The sequence below is a fragment of the Rhinolophus sinicus genome, chromosome 2, assembly GCF_057876585.1.
Source record: "Rhinolophus sinicus isolate RSI-liver-muscle chromosome 2, RSI-T2T, whole genome shotgun sequence".
Lineage (NCBI taxonomy): Eukaryota > Metazoa > Chordata > Mammalia > Chiroptera > Rhinolophidae > Rhinolophus > Rhinolophus sinicus.
In genome coordinates, this window is record NC_142502.1 from 178,112,646 (window position 1) to 178,134,982 (window position 22,337).

The 22,337-nt window shown below is 35.4% G+C and overlaps 1 protein-coding gene across 12 annotated transcripts in view; it reads left to right on the plus strand.

The window, feature by feature from the left end:
• The window catches only part of PUM2 (pumilio RNA binding family member 2), an 89,949-nt gene extending 67,965 nt beyond the window's left edge, over positions 1 to 21,984 (plus strand). For 8 of the 12 annotated variants that reach the window (XM_074331730.2, XM_019755551.3, XM_019755800.3 and 5 more), the window contains 8 exons: positions 8,596 to 8,863; positions 10,627 to 10,756; positions 12,308 to 12,442; positions 14,899 to 15,036; positions 15,651 to 15,776; positions 16,039 to 16,160; positions 16,714 to 16,906; positions 19,012 to 21,984. In XM_074331730.2, coding sequence (XP_074187831.1) covers positions 8,596 to 8,863; positions 10,627 to 10,756; positions 12,308 to 12,442; positions 14,899 to 15,036; positions 15,651 to 15,776; positions 16,039 to 16,160; positions 16,714 to 16,906; positions 19,012 to 19,143 — 1,244 coding nt within the window. In that variant the 3' untranslated portion in view covers positions 19,144 to 21,984. The remainder of the gene's footprint in view (positions 1 to 8,595; positions 8,864 to 10,626; positions 10,757 to 12,307; positions 12,443 to 14,898; positions 15,037 to 15,650; positions 15,777 to 16,038; positions 16,161 to 16,713; positions 16,907 to 19,011) is intronic. The other 4 variants (XM_019755875.3, XM_019755629.3, XM_074331729.2 and 1 more) reach the window with 1 other exon arrangement.
• The last annotated feature ends 353 nt before the right edge of the window (positions 21,985 to 22,337 follow it).

Genomic DNA, 22,337 nt, shown 5'->3' on the forward strand with positions numbered 1-22,337 from the left:
CCTACCCACCATCAAGTTTGTAGTTTTGTGGTGAATACAGACAAGTAAATCAGCAGTTACAATATACTGATTGTGATGCTATTGCCTTATTGCACTTTATTTGATAATTTCATTTTCTGAAAATACAGTGGTTCTTTCCATTACAGTTCTTTTTCCTTCACGGTTTTTTTGTACCAAATTTACCACAGACTGGATTACATGGAGTTGCTTCTGGGTTTATTGTCCCCACTACATTAAAGCAAGAAAACTCAGACCTTTCTTCAACGCTTTAAGAGCTCAACAAATGTTTGTATAAATGAATTTAAGTGGTTTTGTTTCTTTATCCTTTATTGATGAATATATTCTTGGACAGTGGCTACTTTCTTGTTCAAAAAGTTACTTTACCTCCTACATAGATTTCTACATTAAAGCATTATTTGACTCTTCCCATGTGTTCTTAATCATTGTGTTAGGATCATACTCGTTAGAATATTGTACTTTGAAAAGTTTTATGACAGTCAATTGTGGAGTTTTTATTTTTGCATGTGTGTGCTTTGTTTGGGGGGAGGTTGGAGGTGGAGGGTACGTTTTTTCTGGGTTAAGTGCTGCTTTCACAGCACCTTCCCAATTCAGCCCTCTTCCCACCATCATAACAACCCCATCAGGGGAGAAAAATGAATGTGCCTATAATGTTTATGTAGGATCAACATTATTCTCAATATTCATAATTTATGAAACAAACTTTAAGATTGCATAAATCCTTCTTAGTAATAATGATTTAAGAGAAAAATCTCAGCTCCTACAGTTTCCCTTCACCCCAATCAAGAAAGACAGCTGGCCATGAAATCTCAGGAATATTCAAAAGGAAATGCAGACATAGCCTGATTATTAACTGTCACTAAAAGTATTAACCAAAGAAAGGAATTCAGGTCAAATCTGAAAGGGTGATTTGATACATGCAGGGAAATACTTGTGCCCCTGTTTTCATATTAGGCAGCCAGTAAAGTTCAGCCCACTACTTAACTCCTTTTTGGGGGGGTTGGTAGTTTTTAAAGTGTCTTCATGTTCCATAATCACAGAGGTAGGTAGTTTTCACTAAAGATAAAAGATTCAGGCGATTTTTGAAGCCATATAAAACTTAACCTTTTTGATAGAATAATAGAAATTGGCAATGTGAGTCATAGAAATGATATAATACTTGCCTTAGAACTATAATGCATATGTTAAAATCTCAGTCTGTTTCAGTGCTCTTTGATGAGTGAGGGAAGATTATTAAATATCTTCTGTACAAATGGTCTCCCCCTTCCCTGTATATTTTTTTTCCGCCTTCTTTCCACCTGCTCCCCCACGCCCCTTACACACACTCCAGTTCAAGCCGTTGTTTCTCTGTTTAGTTGTGTAGGACACAGCTCCCTGGCCCGTGCTGGTATTATGAGCCTTGCGCTCCCCCCCAGTCCCCCACAGGTTGCCAGTTGTAGATCAGCCACTGCCGGCCACTCATGGCAGCATACTGCAGCCCACGGCCACTCATGCTGGCTGCTGGCCACTCACACTGTTCACCGGCCACTTGTGGCAGCCCACGCCGACCTCCAGCTGCTCACATAGCCCAGCCCCAGGCAGAGCCGTTGTTCACAATCTTAGCTGTAGAGGGCACAGTTCACTGTCCCATGTGGGAATTGAACCAGCGACATCGGCGTTAGCATGGCGCACCAACCACCTGAGCCATTGGGCCAGCCCACCTGTATATTTTTTAAAAGGCTAAAAAGTAAGATTACTTAATTGCTTTTAGAAAAAAAATTACAAGCAATAGAAATGGAAACATTTTTATTTGGTTTGTAGTTTGCATCTAATGTTTACATATTGTCATAAAATGTGCAAATTTAAGGTAGCACACTTGACATGTTTATGCTTTTTGCTTTTTATATTATCCTATTAAAATCATGTAGAAAACTTTTAACTAGGATCACATTGGTTTTTTAACTCATTCTTTCCCCAATAAAATTTTTGTGTCTTTATGTGGCAAATACATAGTTCATAATCAGAAAAGTTTTACGTAGTTTATTCCCCATGTAACCTCAAGCATATCCCAGATTTAAGAATGGCATATAGCATTAAATGCTATTCATGAGTTGTAACAGTTTAACTGAAAGCTTGAAGTGAATTATTCAGACATAATAGTAAAAAGGAAAAGCCTCAGTCTAATTATTAACTGCATCCTTGAATAAGGTTTTTAGCTTCTCTAAGCCTATTGTTTCATAAGTAAAATGGAGGTATCTTTGTCTCATAGGGTTGTTAAGAGAATAGTATGTGTATTAGTTTTTGGCGCTGCTGTAATCAATTATTACAACTAGGTGGTTTAAAACAAGAAATTGATGGTTGCACAGTTCCGAAGGCCAGAAGTGAATTCCAGGTGTCGGCCAGGGCCATGCTCCCTATGAAAGCCATAGAGGGCAATCCTTGGCTTGTAGATGCATCACTCCAATCTCTACCTCCACCATTACATGGCATTCTTCTTATGTGTCTCTGTCCTGATTTTTCTCTTGAAAGGACACCAGTTTAATGAGAGCCCAACCTAATCCAATGTGACTTCATTTTAACTTGATTACATCTGCAAAGGCCCTATTTCCAAGTAAAGTCAAATTCACAAGAACCAAGAGTTAAGACTTGAACATACCTTTTGTGGAAATACAGTTCAACCCAGTATATACTCTTTCCTCTGGTCTCCCAAAATTCATGTTTAGCCCACATGCAAAATACATTCACCCCATCCCAGCATCCCCAAGAGCTTCAATCCATTCTACGTCAACTCAAAGTCCCAAATCTCATTCTAAACCAGGTGAGACTATATATGGCATGTCCTGGGTCAAAATTCCTCTCCATGTACAGTAGTGGGACAGCCATCGGATAGACATTCCCCTTCCAAAAGGGAGAAATTGGAAGGAATAAAGGGGTTACTGGTCCCAAGCAAGTCTGAAACCCAGCGGGGAAATTTCATTTGGGTTCAGGGCCTGAGAAGAATCATCTCTGGCCAAATACTCTGTCCTCTGGATCTGCTGGGGCAGTAGTAGCCACCCCCACCCCCCGGCCTCTGCGTGTGTGGCTCTGCCCCTCAGAGTCATTCTTCATTTTGTCCCGTTCCATCCCTTTCAGTGCAGACTGGCAGTGTTTTCTGTTGATAATAAAATTCTCAAAAACGTTGGTCTTCCATTAATACCAGGGAGATATCCAGCCACATTCATTGGCTCTGTTTGCTCAGAACTCTATCTGGATAAGGCAAGACTTCTTCAGATCTTCAAGTGTTTTTTTCTTTGGCTAAACAGTTCTTTCTTCAGATTCTTTTCTCTCTACGTTACCGTAAGGAACTAGGAGAAACAGCCCACACCTTTAACACTTTGCTTGGAAATTTCATCTGAATATCCCAGTTTATCCCATACATGTTCTGCTTTCCACCCAACATAACACATTTCAGCCAGGTTTTCTGCCACTTTATAACAAGGATTGCCTTTCCTACAGTTTCAAAAACATTTCTCATTTTCCTTCAGAGACCTCAATTGGAGTATCTTTGGCACTCATTTCTACCAGCATTGATCACGGTGATGCATGTATTCTCTAAGACAATAGAAGCTTCCTTTTTCGTGCTCCTCAATCTGTCTGGGGCCTCACCAGAACTGCCTTTAATATCCATGTTTCTACCAAATATCTCTTCAGGGCAATCGAGGCTTTTTCTGTTACGCACCTCAGAATTGTAACCTCTACCCATTTCCCAATTCCAAAGTCACTTCCACATTTTTACATATTTGTTACAGTAGCTCTCCACTCTCAGTACTAAAATCTACATTAGTTTTCTAGGGCTGCTGTGGCAAATTACCACAGCTGAGTGATTTAAAACAAAAGACAGACTTGGGGAGACAGTTCAGCATAGTACTGAATTTTATGCAGGGTTTACTGTCTCCTTGTCCGATAAAGAATGCTCAATAAACAGTAGCTGCCTATTTAAAACAGTTCCTGTGTACAGGAAAGCAATGAGACTGTATTAATGTGCAGGTACTAGGTTGCCTCTTTGTTTCTCAACAAAAGAATACGTGCATTGATCCTCAGTGGCTAGCGTATAGTATCAACTTTGAGTACTAAGTCATTAAATGGACTTCATAAAGTAGGCAAAACTGATTATGTTGAACACATAAAACCTATTTAAAATGAGATGACAGAACTCAGGACAATGGTCTGACCAACGTTGTCCTTTGAAAAATTTTAGCTTTTAATATTAGAAATGTGAAATCAGTATCCCCAAGTAATTAGTGTGCATGTTGAGAAGCACTGCTCTGAAGTCTTTCCAACAAAGTCTAGCAACATACAGATAAATGTACTAATAAGTCACGTTATCCAAGGCTGTTAAGAGTCTACTCTAAATATTCCATATACTTCTGAAAACTGATCAGAGAAAAAATACTAAACTAAAAGTACTAAGTGGCTCTCTGCCTACTCCCAACTAACTAGTCGTCTTCCATTATCATATTATTTCTCTCTTTTTTTTAATTGGGGAATATTGGGGAACTGTGTGTTTTTCTAGGACCCATCAGCTCCAAGTCAAGTCGTCGTTTTCAATCTAGTGGAGGGTGCAGCTCACTGGCCCATGTGGAAATTGAACAGGCGACATTGGTATTATGAGCACTGCGCTTTAACCAACTTAGCCAACCGGCCGCCCCTCATATTATCATTTCTTGACCTTTCTAGAACCTTCTGAAATGGACTCTGCCCAATAGCCTATATGTAGTTGTATTCTTCTCAGGACCCAAAATCTACTTGGATTATGATGTTTACTTGAGAATAGTAGTTAACCTGCTGTAAAGTGAAATCTTAAATTATTTTGATTATAAGTCGTTAGCTTTCAGATTTTTCTACCAGAATCACCTTCAGATATATTGGGGGTTTTTTTTTAATAAAAATTATGCACTGAGGGTAAGTCAGTAGGTCTTATATAAGATTCAGGAATCTGTACTTTTAAAAGAATTCACAAATCTGATAGACACATTGAGAAGCTACTATTCCATATCCTAGGTGGGTGGAGAATAATGAAAAGTAAAGACTAACCAGGTTCGTTTATTGTGGTTGTTTCAGTTGTCACATTGTTTTTCTCCCCTGTGTTTTTTTCCAAAGTATTTTAAAATCTTTGATTTCTGGTATTTAGTAGGGAAGGATTCTAAAGCAATAGACTTCTCCAGGAAATTAATGAAAATTTACAAAATCATATTATTTCTACTAGGATAATTGTGAGGTGTTTGCCTTCCCTTCACTTTCATGAATGAACTTGAAAGATACCTATGTAAAAATACATAGGTGGTACCTCGGTTTTCTAACGTAATCTATTCCAGAAGACTGTTTGAGTTCTGAAACATTAGTTTCCCCATAGAAAATAATGCAAAGTGGATTAACCCATTCCAGACATTTAAAATCAACCCCTAAAACTGCAAATTTAGCATACATTTTACTATCTAATGATACCATAGATCCAGTTCATAAACTGAAATGTTCGTCAGCGGAGACGTTCAAAAACCGAAGTACCACTGTAGTGTATAAGCAGCAGCCCAGTATTGTATGATAAGCTCTGGCCTAAGACTAGTTGCATGTCACAGCACTTGAGGGCCATAGTGACTTCATTTGTGAAATTGTAGTACAGATCTTTGTGTCCCATACATTCTCATTCAGATAGTGATTAAAAAGTGGTAAATGATAGAGGGATGTCACTGATGAAAGGACTATTATCCCTTTAACACATTTGGTTCAGAATGCTTCTGTTTTTAGACTAGTAGCAGTGGTATGAATATATATTACCTTTGTATATGTTTGTCTTTAACAAATTTTGGAATAATTTCAGACTTAGAGGGAAGTTGTAACATTGATCCAAAAACTTCCAGCATACTCTTTACCGATATACTCTGAATGTTATTTTACTACAGTTGCTTTATCATTTTTTACCCTCTCCTCTCTTCCTCTGCCCTTACACCCAGTTTTTCCCCTAATACTTTTAAAAGAAGTTGCAGACATAATGTCCCTTAGTCATAAATACATCTGTATGTTTCCTGAAAACAAGGGCATGCTTTTATATAATCACAATTATTAAAGTCAGGACGTTAACAATAATATAATACTATCAAATGACCTCAATGTTTTTGAAGATTATAGGCCAGTTGTTTTGTAGAATGTCCCGGAGTCCCCAAGTAGGTTTTGGATGCCATGTTTTCAGTGTTTAGGCAACCAAATTAAATTGGGTTTTAAATGCTTCTTAATTTGTAAAGAAAGTAAAGGAAATATCCTGCCCTAAATGAAGTTTTTTTGTAATTGAAAATACTAATTAGCCTTCTAGAACTGAAATTTCGAGATTTCTTTTTTTAAACACAAGGCAGTTTAACATATTAAGTTGTCAGAGTGCATCAGGAGTTGGTGTTAATATTAGGTTGGTGCAAAAGTAATTGCGGCTTAAAAAGTTAAAAATAATTGCAAAAACTGCAATTACTTTTGCATCAACCTAACAATAGACGCTAATAGGATGTAATTAAAGACTGTCAAGACATGGGAGAAACTTCTCTTGGATATTGATAGAACTACCTGGACGGTACCAAATAAAATTGGCATAGTCATTTCCTGGGTAAGTATGTATTTTGAATTTGGTGTTGAAAATCTTCAGTGCCTTAAGGATAAATAAGTAGAATTAGGTCTTATGTTTGAGGTAATGGCAAGCAACGGTACAGAGCTAGTAATAAAAGAGGGAGAAGTGAATGATTAGGGTACAGCTAGGACATTTGTGTGAGAAATAGGTTTGGAATAATGACATGAAAATTAGGCTGAAGAATTTAGAGGATGCACTAGCAGGATGCTGTAGGTTTTTGGTGTAAAGGTTACCATCAAAGTGGCTTTTGAACTGGAAAAGATAATTGTTTGTAAAACTGAATTGCAGTGATAAGCGAAGCACCCCTATCCTACAAAAAGATTAAAGAATTGTTAGCGACTCGAAAGGCTAGTGATCAGTTTTTGTTGTGAACAATTAATGGAACTGTATACATAAATAGGGACTAGTAGGGTTAATAGTGAGGAAATCGAGAAAGTATTAAGACACTGAATTCTTTCACTTTTAGATCATACATGAGCACTGAGTTAGTTATGTAGAACTTGAATGAACATGAGAATTTGATGTTAGTGATTTTGGTGTATAAAATGGCTCGTTAAATTACACACTTTTAAGGAAACATATTGCAGAACTGGCCCTCAGGCTGTTGATGTTACATAAAATATTCTGAATATCATTGTGTACTTACTGTCTGTCAGACATGGTATTAGGCACCAGGTTTCTGCCATGTAGGTGAATGTAATTTTATGGTGCTTACGTTGGAAAAGGGGCTGAGGATTCGTATAAATAATATGTGTAATCTACTGGATGATGGGAAATTCAATGAAGAAAATAAAGCTAGGGCAGTGGGGACTGAAAGTCAAAGAGGAATGTCCTAACCAGTTCACTCCAGGATGATAACACTTCCTGCTCCTTGTACCTATAACTTTTTGGCCTTTAACACCTCTGTATAACTTTGCACTGACAGTGTGTCCTGTGTACCTGGACTGTACATGCAGCACTACTTTACATAGAGACAGCATGCAGTAGCTTAAAGCTGATGGTGGATTTTGTTTATCTGAACTACTAAATCTGCATTTTGCAGTTTTCTATACATTTTCTTTTTTAAAAGGACACTGTCAAGTACTTCTAAATGATTATTTGTAGTAAGAACAATTTCTTGCTTGTATTTATTTTTGTTTCTATTGACTACCCTTTAGTATTGTTTGGAATGGGATATAAGTTAAAGAGGATTTTTATTGATTTGTCTTAAATGATCAGTATTACAGCGCTAGGAATAATAAATGCTATTTATTACTACCATTTATCTGTAAAATAATATTTTATGGAGAGTATATTTTAAATAAAACATTCTAAAATAGTATGTAACTTGTATTATCTAATATTGTAGGGTTTTTTAACTTCAAAAAATAATCAGTATGTTAACTAAGAAATGATTTTTTTTTACATAGATGTATGTATGACTTAAGGCATTTTTTGTATATTCCAAAAAAGTACAGATTTAGCCCTCAGTGTTCATTAACACTATGAGTAAATAGTCAAACTGTTTCATTGGCTTAAAATCTGAGTTTGCTAGCTATTTGTAACTTGCTTGTTAATGTAACTGAAAGTTTTATTTGGTTTCAGTATTCTGGTATTGATATTAGTATTTAATGACACTAGTTATAATTATCTTTTAAAGTATGCTAAGAATAAATACAGGTTTTATGTATGATATTACATGTTATAATTATGTTGTAAACTAAATTGCCAAGAACAAATACAGGTTTACTCTTCTCATGTTTTCTAGTCTCTTTTTTGCCCCGTATCCTATAGCCACACATACGTTAAGTAAATGTGTGAGATTTCCCCTCCAATTTTAATTTCCTGTTATAACATATAGGAATTAGTGAGTGAATATTTCTTTACTGATTGAAGTTTTAGTTTATTAACTTTTATTTGAGGAATGATTTTGTCAAAAATATTTGCTGACCACGCCTGCTTTGTTGTAGGAGGACTGACAAATGGTAGTGGTCGGTATATTTCTGCAGCGCCTGGAGCAGAAGCAAAATACCGAAGTGCTTCAAGCACTTCCAGTCTCTTTAGCTCCAGCAGCCAGCTCTTTCCTCCTTCTCGGCTTCGGTATAATAGGTCTGATATTATGCCTTCTGGCCGAAGTAGATTATTGGAAGATTTCAGAAACAACCGTTTCCCAAACCTTCAACTTAGAGACTTGATTGGACACATAGTTGAGTTTTCTCAAGACCAGCATGGTTCTAGGTAAGTGATGATTTTTGCTACTTGCCACTGCATTTTTGTTTTGAAAATTGCTACTGGTAAGACCCTAAATTTCTCCTGACTAGAATCATTTGATCTGCATAGAAGTTGGAAGCTTTTAAAAAATAAATACACAATATGGATTATATTTTTCCTTTCATATTAGGATAAGTGATAAAAATACAGATTTAAATTTATTTTTTCTGATTTTCCGGTTTTCTCTGATGAGAATTTTTTATAATGAAAATATAGCAGTCCCTTTTTATTGGATTATTTCTATTACATTGACTCTGAAAACATTTAACTTCTTTAAATTTTCTGAAAATACTGTGAATTTCATTTCTGGACTTTAAGCATCCCTCGTTTAAAAAAAATTAAAAAACTTTAAATGCTTTTGTTTTTCTTTATAGATTCGTATTCAATGTGACTTAGCTTATATTGAAACATTCACTTGTGTTATAGAAAAATTTGATGGCTTTGTTCATGAAATACAATACATGTACTGTAATGCTTGAGGTATATGGGAATTAGTGTCAGAATACAGCACGGAAAGGAAAGTAGTAATAGAATTCTAACACATTTATCAAATTGAGATATTTTCTCTTTTTATAGTTTAAAGATAAACCTGAAATTTTAAAAAAATAGTCTTTGATTAGATAGTTGCATATAAATTTAATCTCCCTATAGATAAAAATTTCTTAAGAGTAGCAAGTGATCCTTGTATCACTCACGAGGGCTAGGATGTTAGGACTTTATTTGCGTTTGATGAATTTTATTTCTAAGAATTTCTTTTATTCTAAAAAAATATTTAGTAATATTGTTTGTATATTATGAAAAAGACATGAATTATATTGCCACCCCCGCTTTTTTTCATTTCCATTCACATGAAATACCTTTTTCCATCCCTTTACTGTAAGTCTGTGTGTGTCTTTCTATCTGAAATGGGTCTCTTATAGACATAAGTGTGGGTCTTGTTTTCTCATCCATTCAGCTACTCTGTGTCTTTTGATTTGAGCATTTAATCCATTTACATTTAAAGTGATTATTGATAGATACATAGTTATTGCTTTTTTATATGTTATGTTCCTGCCACCCACCTCCCAACCCCCTCCCCACTTCCCTCTTTCTTCTTAAAGAAATCCCTTCAACATTTCTTGTAATACTGGTTTGGTTGTGATGAACTCCTTTAGCTTTTTTTTGGGGGGGGGGGCGGTCTGGGAACCTCTTTGTCTCCTTCAATTCTAAATGATGGCCTTGCTGGGTAGCCTTATCTTGGTTGTAGGTCCTTGCTTTTCATCACTTTGAATTTTTCGTGCCAGTCAGTCCCTTCTGGCCTGCAAAGTTTCTGTTGAGAAATCAGCTGACTGTGTTATGAGAGCTCCCTTGTAGTTAACTAACTGCTTTTCTCTTGCTGCTTTTAAGATTCTCTCTTGAATAACCAGTAAACTGTAATTTTCTTTTTCATTAATTATAATGCAACCAGAACTAACTTAAGAATTAAACATCTATGTCCAGATTTTTTTGCCAGTCTAATTAGTAGTTATTTTAAGTTAAGATGTTAGAAAAGAAATGCTTCGTAACTTTTGTTCTTTTTGTTTTACATTGGCTGTCCACAGTATAAAATGTGTTAGTACTATTTCTGGAAATAATTTTATTCGTGGGCATACATGTAGGGTTGGAGGTATGCAACACTCAAGTCCGATACAGATTTTGCAGAAGCTTATTTCCAATGGACTGTCGTGGCATATAAATTTTTTCCCACATAGGTTCATACAACAAAAGCTAGAGAGAGCTACTCCAGCTGAACGACAGATGGTATTTAATGAAATTCTGCAAGCAGCATATCAATTAATGACAGATGTTTTTGGCAACTATGTTATACAGAAGTTTTTCGAGGTAAGCATCCATACATGTTTGCATATCCAACTATATGGTTAATGCTTAGAAAAACTCTGAAAGTTGGGTAAGAATCATTTTCACATAAAAATATATGAGCTTGGGAGAAAATACTTGTAAATCATATATCTGATAAAGGTTTTATATCTACAATATTTAAAGAGCAGCTAAAACTTAACAAAAGACAACAGCAAAAGTACTTGAATAGACATTTTTCCATAGAAGATATACAAATGGCCAATAAGCACATGAAAAGAAGCTCAACATCCTTACTTATTAGGGAAACACAAATCAAAACCCCAGTGAGGTTCTGCTTTACATCTACTGGGATGACGATAATAAAAAAAAAAGGAAAATAACAAACGTTGGTAGAGAGGTGAAGAAGGTGGAACCCGTATACATTGTTGGTGGGAATGTATAATGGTATAGCTGCTGTGAATAACAGTTTGGCAGTTCCTCAAAAAACTAAATATGAAATTACCATACAATCCAGCAATTCTGCTCCTAGGTATATTCCCAGAAGAACTGAAAATGGATTCAAGCACCATGTGTTCATTTCAGCATTATGCAGAATAGCCAGAAAGTAGAAAACAACCCAAATGTCCAGCAGATGAGCAAATAACATGTTGTATATGCATAGAATAGACTTGTTATTCAGCCGCAAGAAGGAATGAAGTTCTGATACATGCTACAACATGGATGAATCTTAAGTAAAATAAACCAGATACAAAAGAACAAATACCAGGCTCCACTTACAGGAAATACCTAGAATAGGCAAATTCAGGGCGACAGAAAGTAGATTAGAGTTTACTGGGGTATGGGGGAAAGGGAATAGGGAGTTACGGTTTTTAATGCATTTGGGCCAATGGAAGAGATTTAGAAACATTGTGTTTGATGGCACAACAGTGTGAATATAATTAATGCCACTGAATTATACACTTAAAAATGGTTAAAATGACATATTTTATGGTATATATTTATCACAAAAAGTTTTTAAAGTATAGTTGACATACAGTATTATATTAGTTTCAGGTATACAACAGTGATCCAACATTTATATACCTTATGAATCACAAAAACATTTGTAAAAAAATTTTAAAAATATATGAGCCTACTTTCAATGGGAAGGTTAATATTATTCACGATTAATATCTGAAAATATAAAGCACTGGGAGTCTTAAGTGAAGCAATGAATAATAGTATCGTCTTTATTTGGATGTTAGGTGTCATTATTTTGTAATTTACCTGATTTTTAGTTTATAATTAAACATCTGTTTTGCAGCTTGTTATGTCAGAATGTAGTTGAGAATTCCATAGTTTGTATGGCTCAGAAGTTCATTATATTAGTACCATGACTTAGCCCGCCAGAGTAATACGGCTATCATTTCAAGCATCTCTGTCTGTAGCTTAATTAGCTTTTAACTAAATGTTTCCTCCCTGTGTAATTACCAAAGGTGATATTTTTCAGTAGGCTGCAAACAGTGGGTTATTCAAATTTAACAAAGTGAAATTATGGTCACTTTTTATTAATATCATTTTCTTCTCTGTTAGTTTGGGAGTTTGGATCAAAAATTAGCACTGGCTACCCGTATTCGTGGTCATGTTCTACCCTTAGCCTTGCAGATGTATGGCTGCCGTGTTATTCAGAAAGCATTAGAGTCTATTTCATCTGACCAGCAGGTAATTGTAAGTTAAGACAAAATTTTTGTATTTTATTGAATTTTTAAATTACTTTATTCTTTTTTGTCTTACAATAATCTTAAGAGTAAAATATTAGTTTGTTTTTGCTATCACTTGCTTATTTGGTCTTCTGTCATATCAGGAATACATTTTACTGTTGCCAATATTTATTTGGATGGTACTAACATTTCTATCATAAGAATGAAATTTAAAAAATCGATTACATTTCTGTGCCAGTTAAAAACATAAACTTTTTAAAAATCTTGCTCAACAGGAAAAGTAACCTAAGAATGCTCTTAATGAGATTTGTAGTTCTTTAAGAGAGAGAAAAAATAATACATATAAATTAAATGGGAAATATACCATGTTCTTAGATGGAAAAGTCTAATTATTTTAAGTTAAAAAAGAATTAATGCAATTCAAATCACATACTCAATGGGAATTTTTCTTATAACAGATCAAAATAATTTTTTAAATTCCTTGAAGTGAACAAAATATTAAGGAGAGTAGGGGATGAGGATAAATGCTGATACACATTTTTAAAATAAACTGAAGCATCATTCATATGAGATTAAATTAGCTCTTAAAATGAAATTCGTAACCGCAAACAGATATCATTTTGTATATAATTGGTTTAAGTATTACAACGAAACATAAGCGTAAGGAAGTAATTACTTCTTAAAAGATATTCTTGATTAGTAATTTTGGAAAGCGATCAGCTTTTACTTTCAACCCACATACATACAATAAAGTAAATTCCAGAGTTAAAAACAATAATATGGATAGATGGATGTGTGCATGTATGCATTAATCAGACCATTCAAAATCTATGAGAAAATAACATTTCCCTAGAGGTAATCCTGAGTTTTAGAATAATTAAAGATGTATTATTGTACAACGGAGAAAAATCAATAAATTAGGTTATATAGAAGCTTAGAACTTCCCTGCCATAAGTCTCAAACTGATACAGATACTTTAAAGATATTTTAAATGTATTTAATATTTGAAAATATAAGGCACTGGGAGTAAGTCTTAGATGAACCAGTTAATGAATAGTGGTATTATATTCTCTGTTTGGATTCTTAAGTACATTTTATTTTGTAATTTAGTTCATATTTAGTTTATAACGAAACATCTGTTGTATCTTGACTTAGCAGGATTCCTCTACAATTGTTAGAATATAGTTGAGAGTTCTTTAGGTGAGAGAGATTTTAAATGTGAATACCTTTGCACTACTGTGTATTCCTTTCTTCACAGTACTATTTCCTATAGCACTATTAGGTACACAGATTATTGAGTGGCTACCTATATTTACCCCAAAGGATTAAGGTGTTTGTTTAACAAATTCTTATAAATTTCCCCCCCTTTCTTCCGCCTCCTCCCCCATTCTGGTTCAAGCGTTGTTTCTCAGTCTAGTTATGAAGGACACAGCTCCTTGGCCCATGCTGCTATTATCAGCCTTGCGCCCACCCCCCCCACACACACACACCCCTACCCCCGCTGAGGCAGTTGGTCGCGTCACCAGTCATTGGTTGGCAGCTCTTGGCTGCCGGCCGCTCAAGGCAGCACACAGTAGCCCACGGCAGCTCACCCAACCTCCGGCTGCTCATGGCAGCCCAGCTCTAGGGAGAGCTGTTGTTCACAATCTTAGCTGTAGAGGGCGCATCACGCTGGCCCATGTGGGAATGGAACCAGCGACCTTGGCATTAGGAACATGGCGCTCCAACCATCTGAGCCACCGGGTGGCCCAAATTCTTATAAATTTATAAGAAAAAATATTAAGAGCATTAGCTAAAAAAAATAGCAGTAAGTGAACTTTACTATAAATAAGTTTAACCTTAGTAATCAAATATAAATTGAAAGGGATCATTTTTGCCCATTAAATGAGCAAAAACCTAAAATCTCCCGAGAATCTATTCCTGAAGAAGGTATCAAATGATAAATAAAAGCTATATTGAAGCAAATTCTTTATTTTAAGATCATTAAAAAGAAATAAAAGTGTCCAAAAATAATTTCTTCCCATAATTGAGATAATATGTGAAAATCACATATCCGATAAGTGCTCATTAACTCCTTACTTGATAGACTCATGCAGTCATGTAAAATAATTATTTGTGGGGAGGGGAGGTACTAAGTAGAGAAAAAGTGCTGAATGAGTTATATTAGTTGTCAGCTGAGAAAGTTGAGTGGAAGATACACACAGTGAAGATATAGTAGTTTAGATATGGCAGATTCATCGCTAGGTTATATTTCAGCCAGTATAGTTTACATTATAATCTTGCTTTAGTAATTCTCACCTTCACTGGCTTCTACTAATTACACTTTGGGGGGACTTTAAACTTCGATATATAAAAAATTGCAAACAAAACTTTTAGTATACTTTTGTTCACGTCTCAGGATTTTTAGTACTGTTAACATCTTTTGATGAAGCAATTGTTTAAATATCATCTTCTCTTTTGCAGAGTGAGATGGTGAAGGAGCTAGATGGTCATGTACTCAAATGTGTGAAAGATCAGAATGGGAACCATGTTGTACAAAAGTGTATTGAGTGTGTTCAGCCACAATCACTACAATTTATCATCGATGCTTTCAAAGGACAAGTAAGCTTGATTTTTGGCTTCTAACTAGTTATAAGAGCATTATTTTAGAGTTTGCATGTTAAAACATTTTTCATAAGTCACAACATAATACCCATTACTTTCAAACAAAAATAGAGAAAATAGAGAATGTGCATTAATTTCTGCCTCTTTTGTAGTTAGTCTATAGATAGCTTAATTTTTTTTGAAGCTCAAAGTGTAGAAATACAAGTTTAATTGCATTATTTTACACCCAGTATTTTCCACATTTCCTGGGGGAGAGAGAGGAGGAAGACTTAAGACTGTATAATAAAAGAAAGTAAATAGTAATTAGTAACTAATACATAGTAATTAATCTTAATTACAGTGTGCATTACCCCACCCCACAGTCTGTTTCTTCTCATTAGAACAGGCCCTCCATCTTCTTGTTAGATTCTTTTTAATTAAAATATGTTAGCTCCTAAATGGAGTCCCCCACTGCCTCATCTTTGCCAATGTGGTGGTGGTGGTCATACTAAATGTGAATCCCCACCCTTCTGTTTTAAATTAATTGAGCATATCATCAAAAACCTGTCTCTCTCATAGAGCTTTCCAAAAATGTCTGAGAATGGAAATTAAATTCTTGCAATTGTTTTAAGGTTTTTGTACTCTCAACTCATCCTTACGGCTGCAGAGTGATCCAGCGCATCCTTGAGCACTGCACTGCGGAGCAGACCGTACCTATCTTAGAAGAACTCCACCAACACACAGAGCAGTTGGTCCAGGTATAAACGCCCTAATGATTTGAAATGTTTACACGTATATTTTTGAAAATGTTCTGTTGTGTGTTTTTTTATTTTAATTTTTAGGAAATAAAATTTCTTTAAATTAACACACTATAGAGACACACAGTGAGACAAAAGACTAGTGTATTCTCCTGACAACACCACTCGATTTTAGAAAAATGATTAACATCTTTTTATAAAGAATAGTCATTGTTGTTAAGGAATGACGTAAGAAAAGTAATTTTTAAATATCTGTACTTAGGATCAGTATGGCAATTATGTTATTCAGCATGTACTGGAACATGGTCGACCTGAAGACAAGAGCAAAATTGTTTCTGAAATCAGAGGAAAAGTCCTAGCCCTGAGTCAACACAAATTTGCCAGGTATTGCGATACTTTCTAATTCCAAGGGTCAGTTCTTTCAATTCTTTGGCTTTTATTAGTAAGCACAGAAATGCATTATAGAATATAACATTGGAATACGATCTTTTCTTTAGTAGAGTCAAAAAGCACATACAGAATGTTGCTTTTATTCTTAAAGAGTCTACATGACAAATTGGTTTGCCCATATATTGTTTTTGAAATCTGTATTTAGAGAATTATTTGTCTCCTAGAGCTGTGAGTAAAATGCAAGTTTAATTTATTTAGTTTATGTTTGTGAAAGTCTCAGACCTAATTGATGACCTAGTTTTTCCTTTTTTAAATTGTGAGTTTAATTATAATTTTAAGAGGCCTGTAATTAAGCTTGTGGATGTCCAATATGGGTTCTGTGATACTAATTTGTTTTTAAATTAATTGTAAGAGAATTACAAGAGAACCTCATCTTGATTCTGCTGTCTTCCGATGTGTTGAGCAAGTTCTTTGAAAAGCCAAGAAGATTTTGCTGTGAAGAAAAAAATAGGAATATAATTTCTTGTGTATGTACTTTAATTTTTAGCAATGTAGTAGAAAAGTGTGTTACTCATGCCTCCCGTGCTGAGAGAGCTTTACTGATCGATGAAGTTTGCTGCCAGAATGATGGTCCTCACAGTGCCTTATACACCATGATGAAGGACCAGTACGCCAACTATGTGGTTCAGAAGATGATTGACATGGCTGAACCTGCTCAGAGAAAGATTATCATGCACAAGGTAATGCATTTTGTAGCACTTAAAACAGATGATTCAATTTGTGTGACTTGAGGCTGCCTGCATATTTAATTTCCCTAGGCTTTAATTTCCTCGTGTGTGTTACAACTTGGGGGGAGGGAATCTAAAATCAGTGGTAACGTTTGGCAGTTGTAGATATGGTGTACCCTTTTATTAAATTCTTAAGGTAATCTCAATGAAATCACATTCATTTCTCATCTATCTACCTTTTTATTGTTTTGAATGAACCCCACTTCATCGTTAGGTATGGTCCTTTTAATGTATTGTTGCGTTTGACATTTATCTACCTTTAAATTGTTCTTCCCTCCCGATCTTAGTTAGGTATACTGGATTTGCATATTACATGGGTTGAACATTGATTTTAAAATCAATTAGATTTTCTCACTAACCTAATACATTTTCCAAAGAGAGAACGTATGTTGATTTAATTGGTTTTTTAAATCAGTTAAACTGTTTTTCACGCTATCCTCCTCCTAGAATCTAATGATTCTTTAAGAAATCATTAATTTCCACAGGAAAACTTAATGTTAAAAAGAACACTTGAGGAAATAGTATTTAAATACTCAATCTTTTTCTAAATTATTCATTTACAAAATGGGGCAAAGTATATAACCTCTTTGGACCTCTCCTTATATAAAGAGAAAGTGACCTTTTAAGATCATAGAAGTATTTTTGGCCTTCTGATTTTTAAAATTCTTCAACTAGATTTATTAATTTTCTACCATTTTCAGAATTCAGTATTTCTGCCTAAAAATATACATTTACAGAGAATTTTTAATCTTATTTTTAACTATATTATTTATTCAACCAATGTCGTATTTATGACATTTGCGTTATTTCTAATTGTTTTATATTATCAGTAATGCTTTATATGAATGTCTTTGAATAATTGTGTTGTTTTTAAATTTTTTGGGGGGGAATATTGGGGAACAGTGTGCTTTGCCAGGACCCATCAGCTCCATGCCAAGTCGTTGTCCCCAATCTAGCTGTGGAGGGCACAGCTCACTGGCCCATGTGGGAATCGAACCGGCGACCTTAGTGTTATGAGCACTGTGCTCTAACCACTGAGCAAACCAGCTGCCCACCGGCAGCTCAGCTCCAAGCTCAAGCTGTTGTTTTTCAGTCTAGTGGAGGGTGCAGCTCACTGGCCCATGTGGAAATCGAACCAGCAGCGAAGTCGAACCACTGGGGAAATCGACCCCAGTATTCTGAGCACTGCACTCCAACCACTGAGCCAACCGGCCACTGCTACATAATTGTTTTTGTAGGTTCAATTTTTAAATGGTGGAATTGCTGGTGCTGCAAAGTAGATAAAACATTTCATATTTTAATATATACTGCCAAATTACTCTCATAAAACCTTATACAGGTTTGCACATCTATTTATTCAGTATATAAAAAGAGTGCCTGTTTTATTTTACTGTTATCTCGTAACTACCAGTTACCATTTGGCATGATTCTTTTGATTTACATTTTAAAAACTATTAGGGAGATCTTAAATGTATTATCCATCACACATCTGATTACTTGTTCATGTTTTTTGCTTCAGTTTGTATTGAATTTTTGTTCAAATATCTTAAGTTATAAAATCTCCTGGCAGCACATGGTAGCCCACGGCAGCTCACGCCAACCTCCAGCTGCTCACAGCAGCCCAGCTCCAGGGAGAGCCGCTGTTCACAATCTTAACTGTAGAGGGCACAGCTCACTGACCCATGTGGGAATCGAACCATGTGGGAATCAAACCAGTGACCTCGGTGTTAGGAGCATGGCGCTCTAACCACCTGAGCCACCAGGCCAGCCCAACTTTACAAAAATTTAATAGTTCACTAGTGATAACTTTGCTGCTATGTTTGGAGCCTCTCTCCTGTTTGTATGTATAGTAGTTTACGAGTAATGGTTTGTTCATTCATTGAACAATTTTGAGAGAAGTCTGGAGAGATTGCTTGGAACAGAACTGCTTTTGCAAACAACTTTCTTTGGATTTGAATTTGATTATTTGCGTAAATCACTGAGATTTGAAGGTGCTTTTTAAGAAAGCAGAAACAAAAATAACTTAAGATTTCCTAAGCAGATTGTTTATTTTTCAGATTCGACCTCACATTACTACTTTGCGCAAATACACATATGGGAAGCATATACTGGCGAAGTTGGAAAAATATTATTTGAAAAATAGCCCAGATCTAGGACCTATTGGAGGACCACCAAATGGAATGCTGTAAAGGAAAAAGAAGAAAGACGATACAATCATGTGAAAAGCACGTTTCTTTTGTGAATTATCAAAACACAACTCAGCTATGAATATTCAAAATTTTTTTTAAAGCAAAACTATTTATTGACTTTATTCATCCATTTGTAAATTTTTTAAGGTTCTTGTGTATATTTGGGGGGTGGGGTGGTGAATTATAAATTATATTCCACCCTTAGTGGAGACCTATCAGATTGGATTGCTGGCAAAGCACAGAATGCCTGTATATGATGTAACTGTGTCAAAAAAAGCTGTCACATATTTTGTAAATTTTTACCTTGTAAAGTCACAAAAATAGTTTTTAAAGGAAAAAGTACAGTATTCTTTTAATAAACTGGCTTGCAGTCTGGTAGGTCTTCAGACCCCATAGCACAACAGGTTTATAGAGATGTATATAGAAATACAGTCTTTTTTTTTTTTTTTTTTTTTTTCGGTCCTTTGTGTGAAGCCTTTTATAACAGGTTAACAATCAACTACATGAATATTATTAACATTTTAAAAAGAAAGTTAAGTTGTATTTTGGTAATTCACAAACTATCATGCATATAAAACCCAGCAAGTAAGACAAGAATTAAATGATTTGAGATGAAAAGATCTTAGGTTATTTGCAGTGGATGTGGTTTTAATACACACTGTACAGAAGTATTGTATATACTTACATATGTAATTGTTGTAAGAGGTAGAAAAAACAATCATGGTGACACTTCCATCCAGTTAGGTGCACTAAATGGAAAGTTAAGCTCCGTTTTAACTTTTCAGTTTGGTTTGCAATGAGAAAGAGTGGAAATTTGTATATTGTTTTGCTTATAGAATTATAAGGACATGTTGAGGAAGTAAGTGTTGAGCTTTATTTTGCTTTTTCATAGTAGATTCAGAAAGTAGGAACCAGATAGAGGTGAAAAGGGGGCCACTGAAAAGTGAATTTGATAGCTCAACATTTAGGCATGATTACATATTCAGATAGCTTTTTTTGCTTCTTATAAATATATGCATTGTGTGTGTAGTAATAGCTGTAAGTTTACACTTTGAAAGCAAATCTTGTTTCAATGTTTATTATAAAAGCCTTGCTAATTTAGTAGTGATGCTTTCCTTGGTTGTACAGGTGTACATTTGTAAACCATCATGCTGTAAATGGAATTTGTTTTATCTCTTTGGGAAACATTTGCATTTTAGTGTACATTTACGTCCCTGCCCTCTTTGACCTGGCATATAGTGTTGTATAATGTAAATTTATTTCTCCAAATCAAGAGTGATTTTTTAAAAAAATTTTTTATCTTTCTATGGTTTCAGAAGTATGAACCAGCTTTCTTTTTATTATGTGAGAAACATTTTGTTTTATAACACAGTTGACTCTGTCGATATGGACATGCTAGGATTTGGATCACTTGCAAGAAGTCAGGGTATTGTGCACAATAGAAAGTATTGGACTGAGATATTTGGTTACCATGGAGGCCAATGCTTTTTCCATCTTATTAAATGTGATGTGACTTTTTTCTTTGTACAGAAGAGTACTGTATTTTTGGATAGCCTACTCCCAAGTAAGAGCAAATCTGTATGATAACATTTTTTTCTCTGGACATAAGACATAACAGTGACATGATGTACATTTACAAGCGGCCTTATGTACATTTCCCAACAATCTTTTTAAGGCAAAATTGTGACCATATGTGTATAATTAAAATCGTTTTTAATCCTTTGCCTATGAAAATATTTTGGAAAAAAACTTGCTTTGTATATTCAGTTTCTGAAAGATAAAGAAAGTGCTTTGTATTTTGTTGAAGTCAGTATTTTGTATAAAACATTTATGTTGACCCACTTATGTTTAGTGCTGAAAACTAATGAACCATGCTATCTGTTTAGATCGAACATGTAAGGGGTTTTTTATTAGAAGTCTGCAGAAGAAAAGTAATCTTCTGAGCACAATATTGAATATAAAGGTTTTATCACTTAGCTGTTCATATCATGAACCTGAAAATGATGGCATAAAGTTTGGGGTGCCAGGCATACTTTTTCACATTTAATGTTGAGTTACTCTAGTTTTCTAACCCAGCATTCCATCTTGAGGCCATTAAATCCGACCACTTGTCACTGTCCCTTCTCATAGTCACACTGGTGCATCAGCATGTCCCAGTCCAGTCACAGAGGCAGTGCTCCCCACGCCACCCCGTACAGCGCTGCTCTCTCCTACCTTTCCCTACTTTGTTTGGCTAGCCTCAGAGTGTCTTGGCCCCGGGTTGAACTTTTGTTCCCATTATCAGCTCATGGTTTTAAGATCAGAGTTGTCCTTGTTGGAGATTGGCAGTGACTTTCCTGGATTTGCACAATTGAATTCCTGGTTTTCCTTTATCTTTACCCTCTGTTGGCACAGGCAGTTACCTTTGCAAATTTAGAAAGTCCTAGAGACTAGCACATTGGGAAAGTGAGTCCTCTTCTTGGGGTCCTCATGGTCCCATATGTCCTAATGTTGACAACCCAATTTCCCAGTACTTTGGGGTCTAGTCTGGAAAAGATATGTTACTGTAGAAATTTTATGGTCTGCGATTTTTGGTGCCCACCTCTGATTCCACCATTTAATAAGTTGGCATGGAGTTTTGATAAAATTAGAAAATGGCATTTCAGAATAAAGAAACTTAACTGGGCAGAACCACTTGGGCTTTACTCTTGAGTCTCCTTTTGACATGGATTGTTTCTGGACCAGTTTGTCTAAGTCCTGGCTCGTATTGGTTCATATGAAATAATGTTATCTTCACTTCTTTGTATATTATGTATAAATTAGAAAATGAAAAATGTGTGAATAACATTGTATGAAATAAAACTGGTCTTGTGTTTTTCTCTAGATAAATACCCCTTTGTACTTCAGTTATAATTCAGGTTGCCCATTGACGTTTACTCCGACTTACGGAAAACAAAAATACTCTTTCTTACCACATGGACACTAGTCTGCGGCCACTGATCAATCTGATGGTATTAATCCTCCTCTTTTTTTTTTTTTTTGGTGGAATCTTGGGGAGCAGTGTGTTTTTCCAGGGCCCATCAGCTCCAAGTCCAGTTGCCGTTTTCAATCTTTAGTTGCAGGGGGCACAGCCCACTATCCCATGTGGGAATTGAACCAGCAACCTTGTTAAGAGCTGAGTTTGCGCCCTAACCAACTGAGCCGTCCAGCCGCCC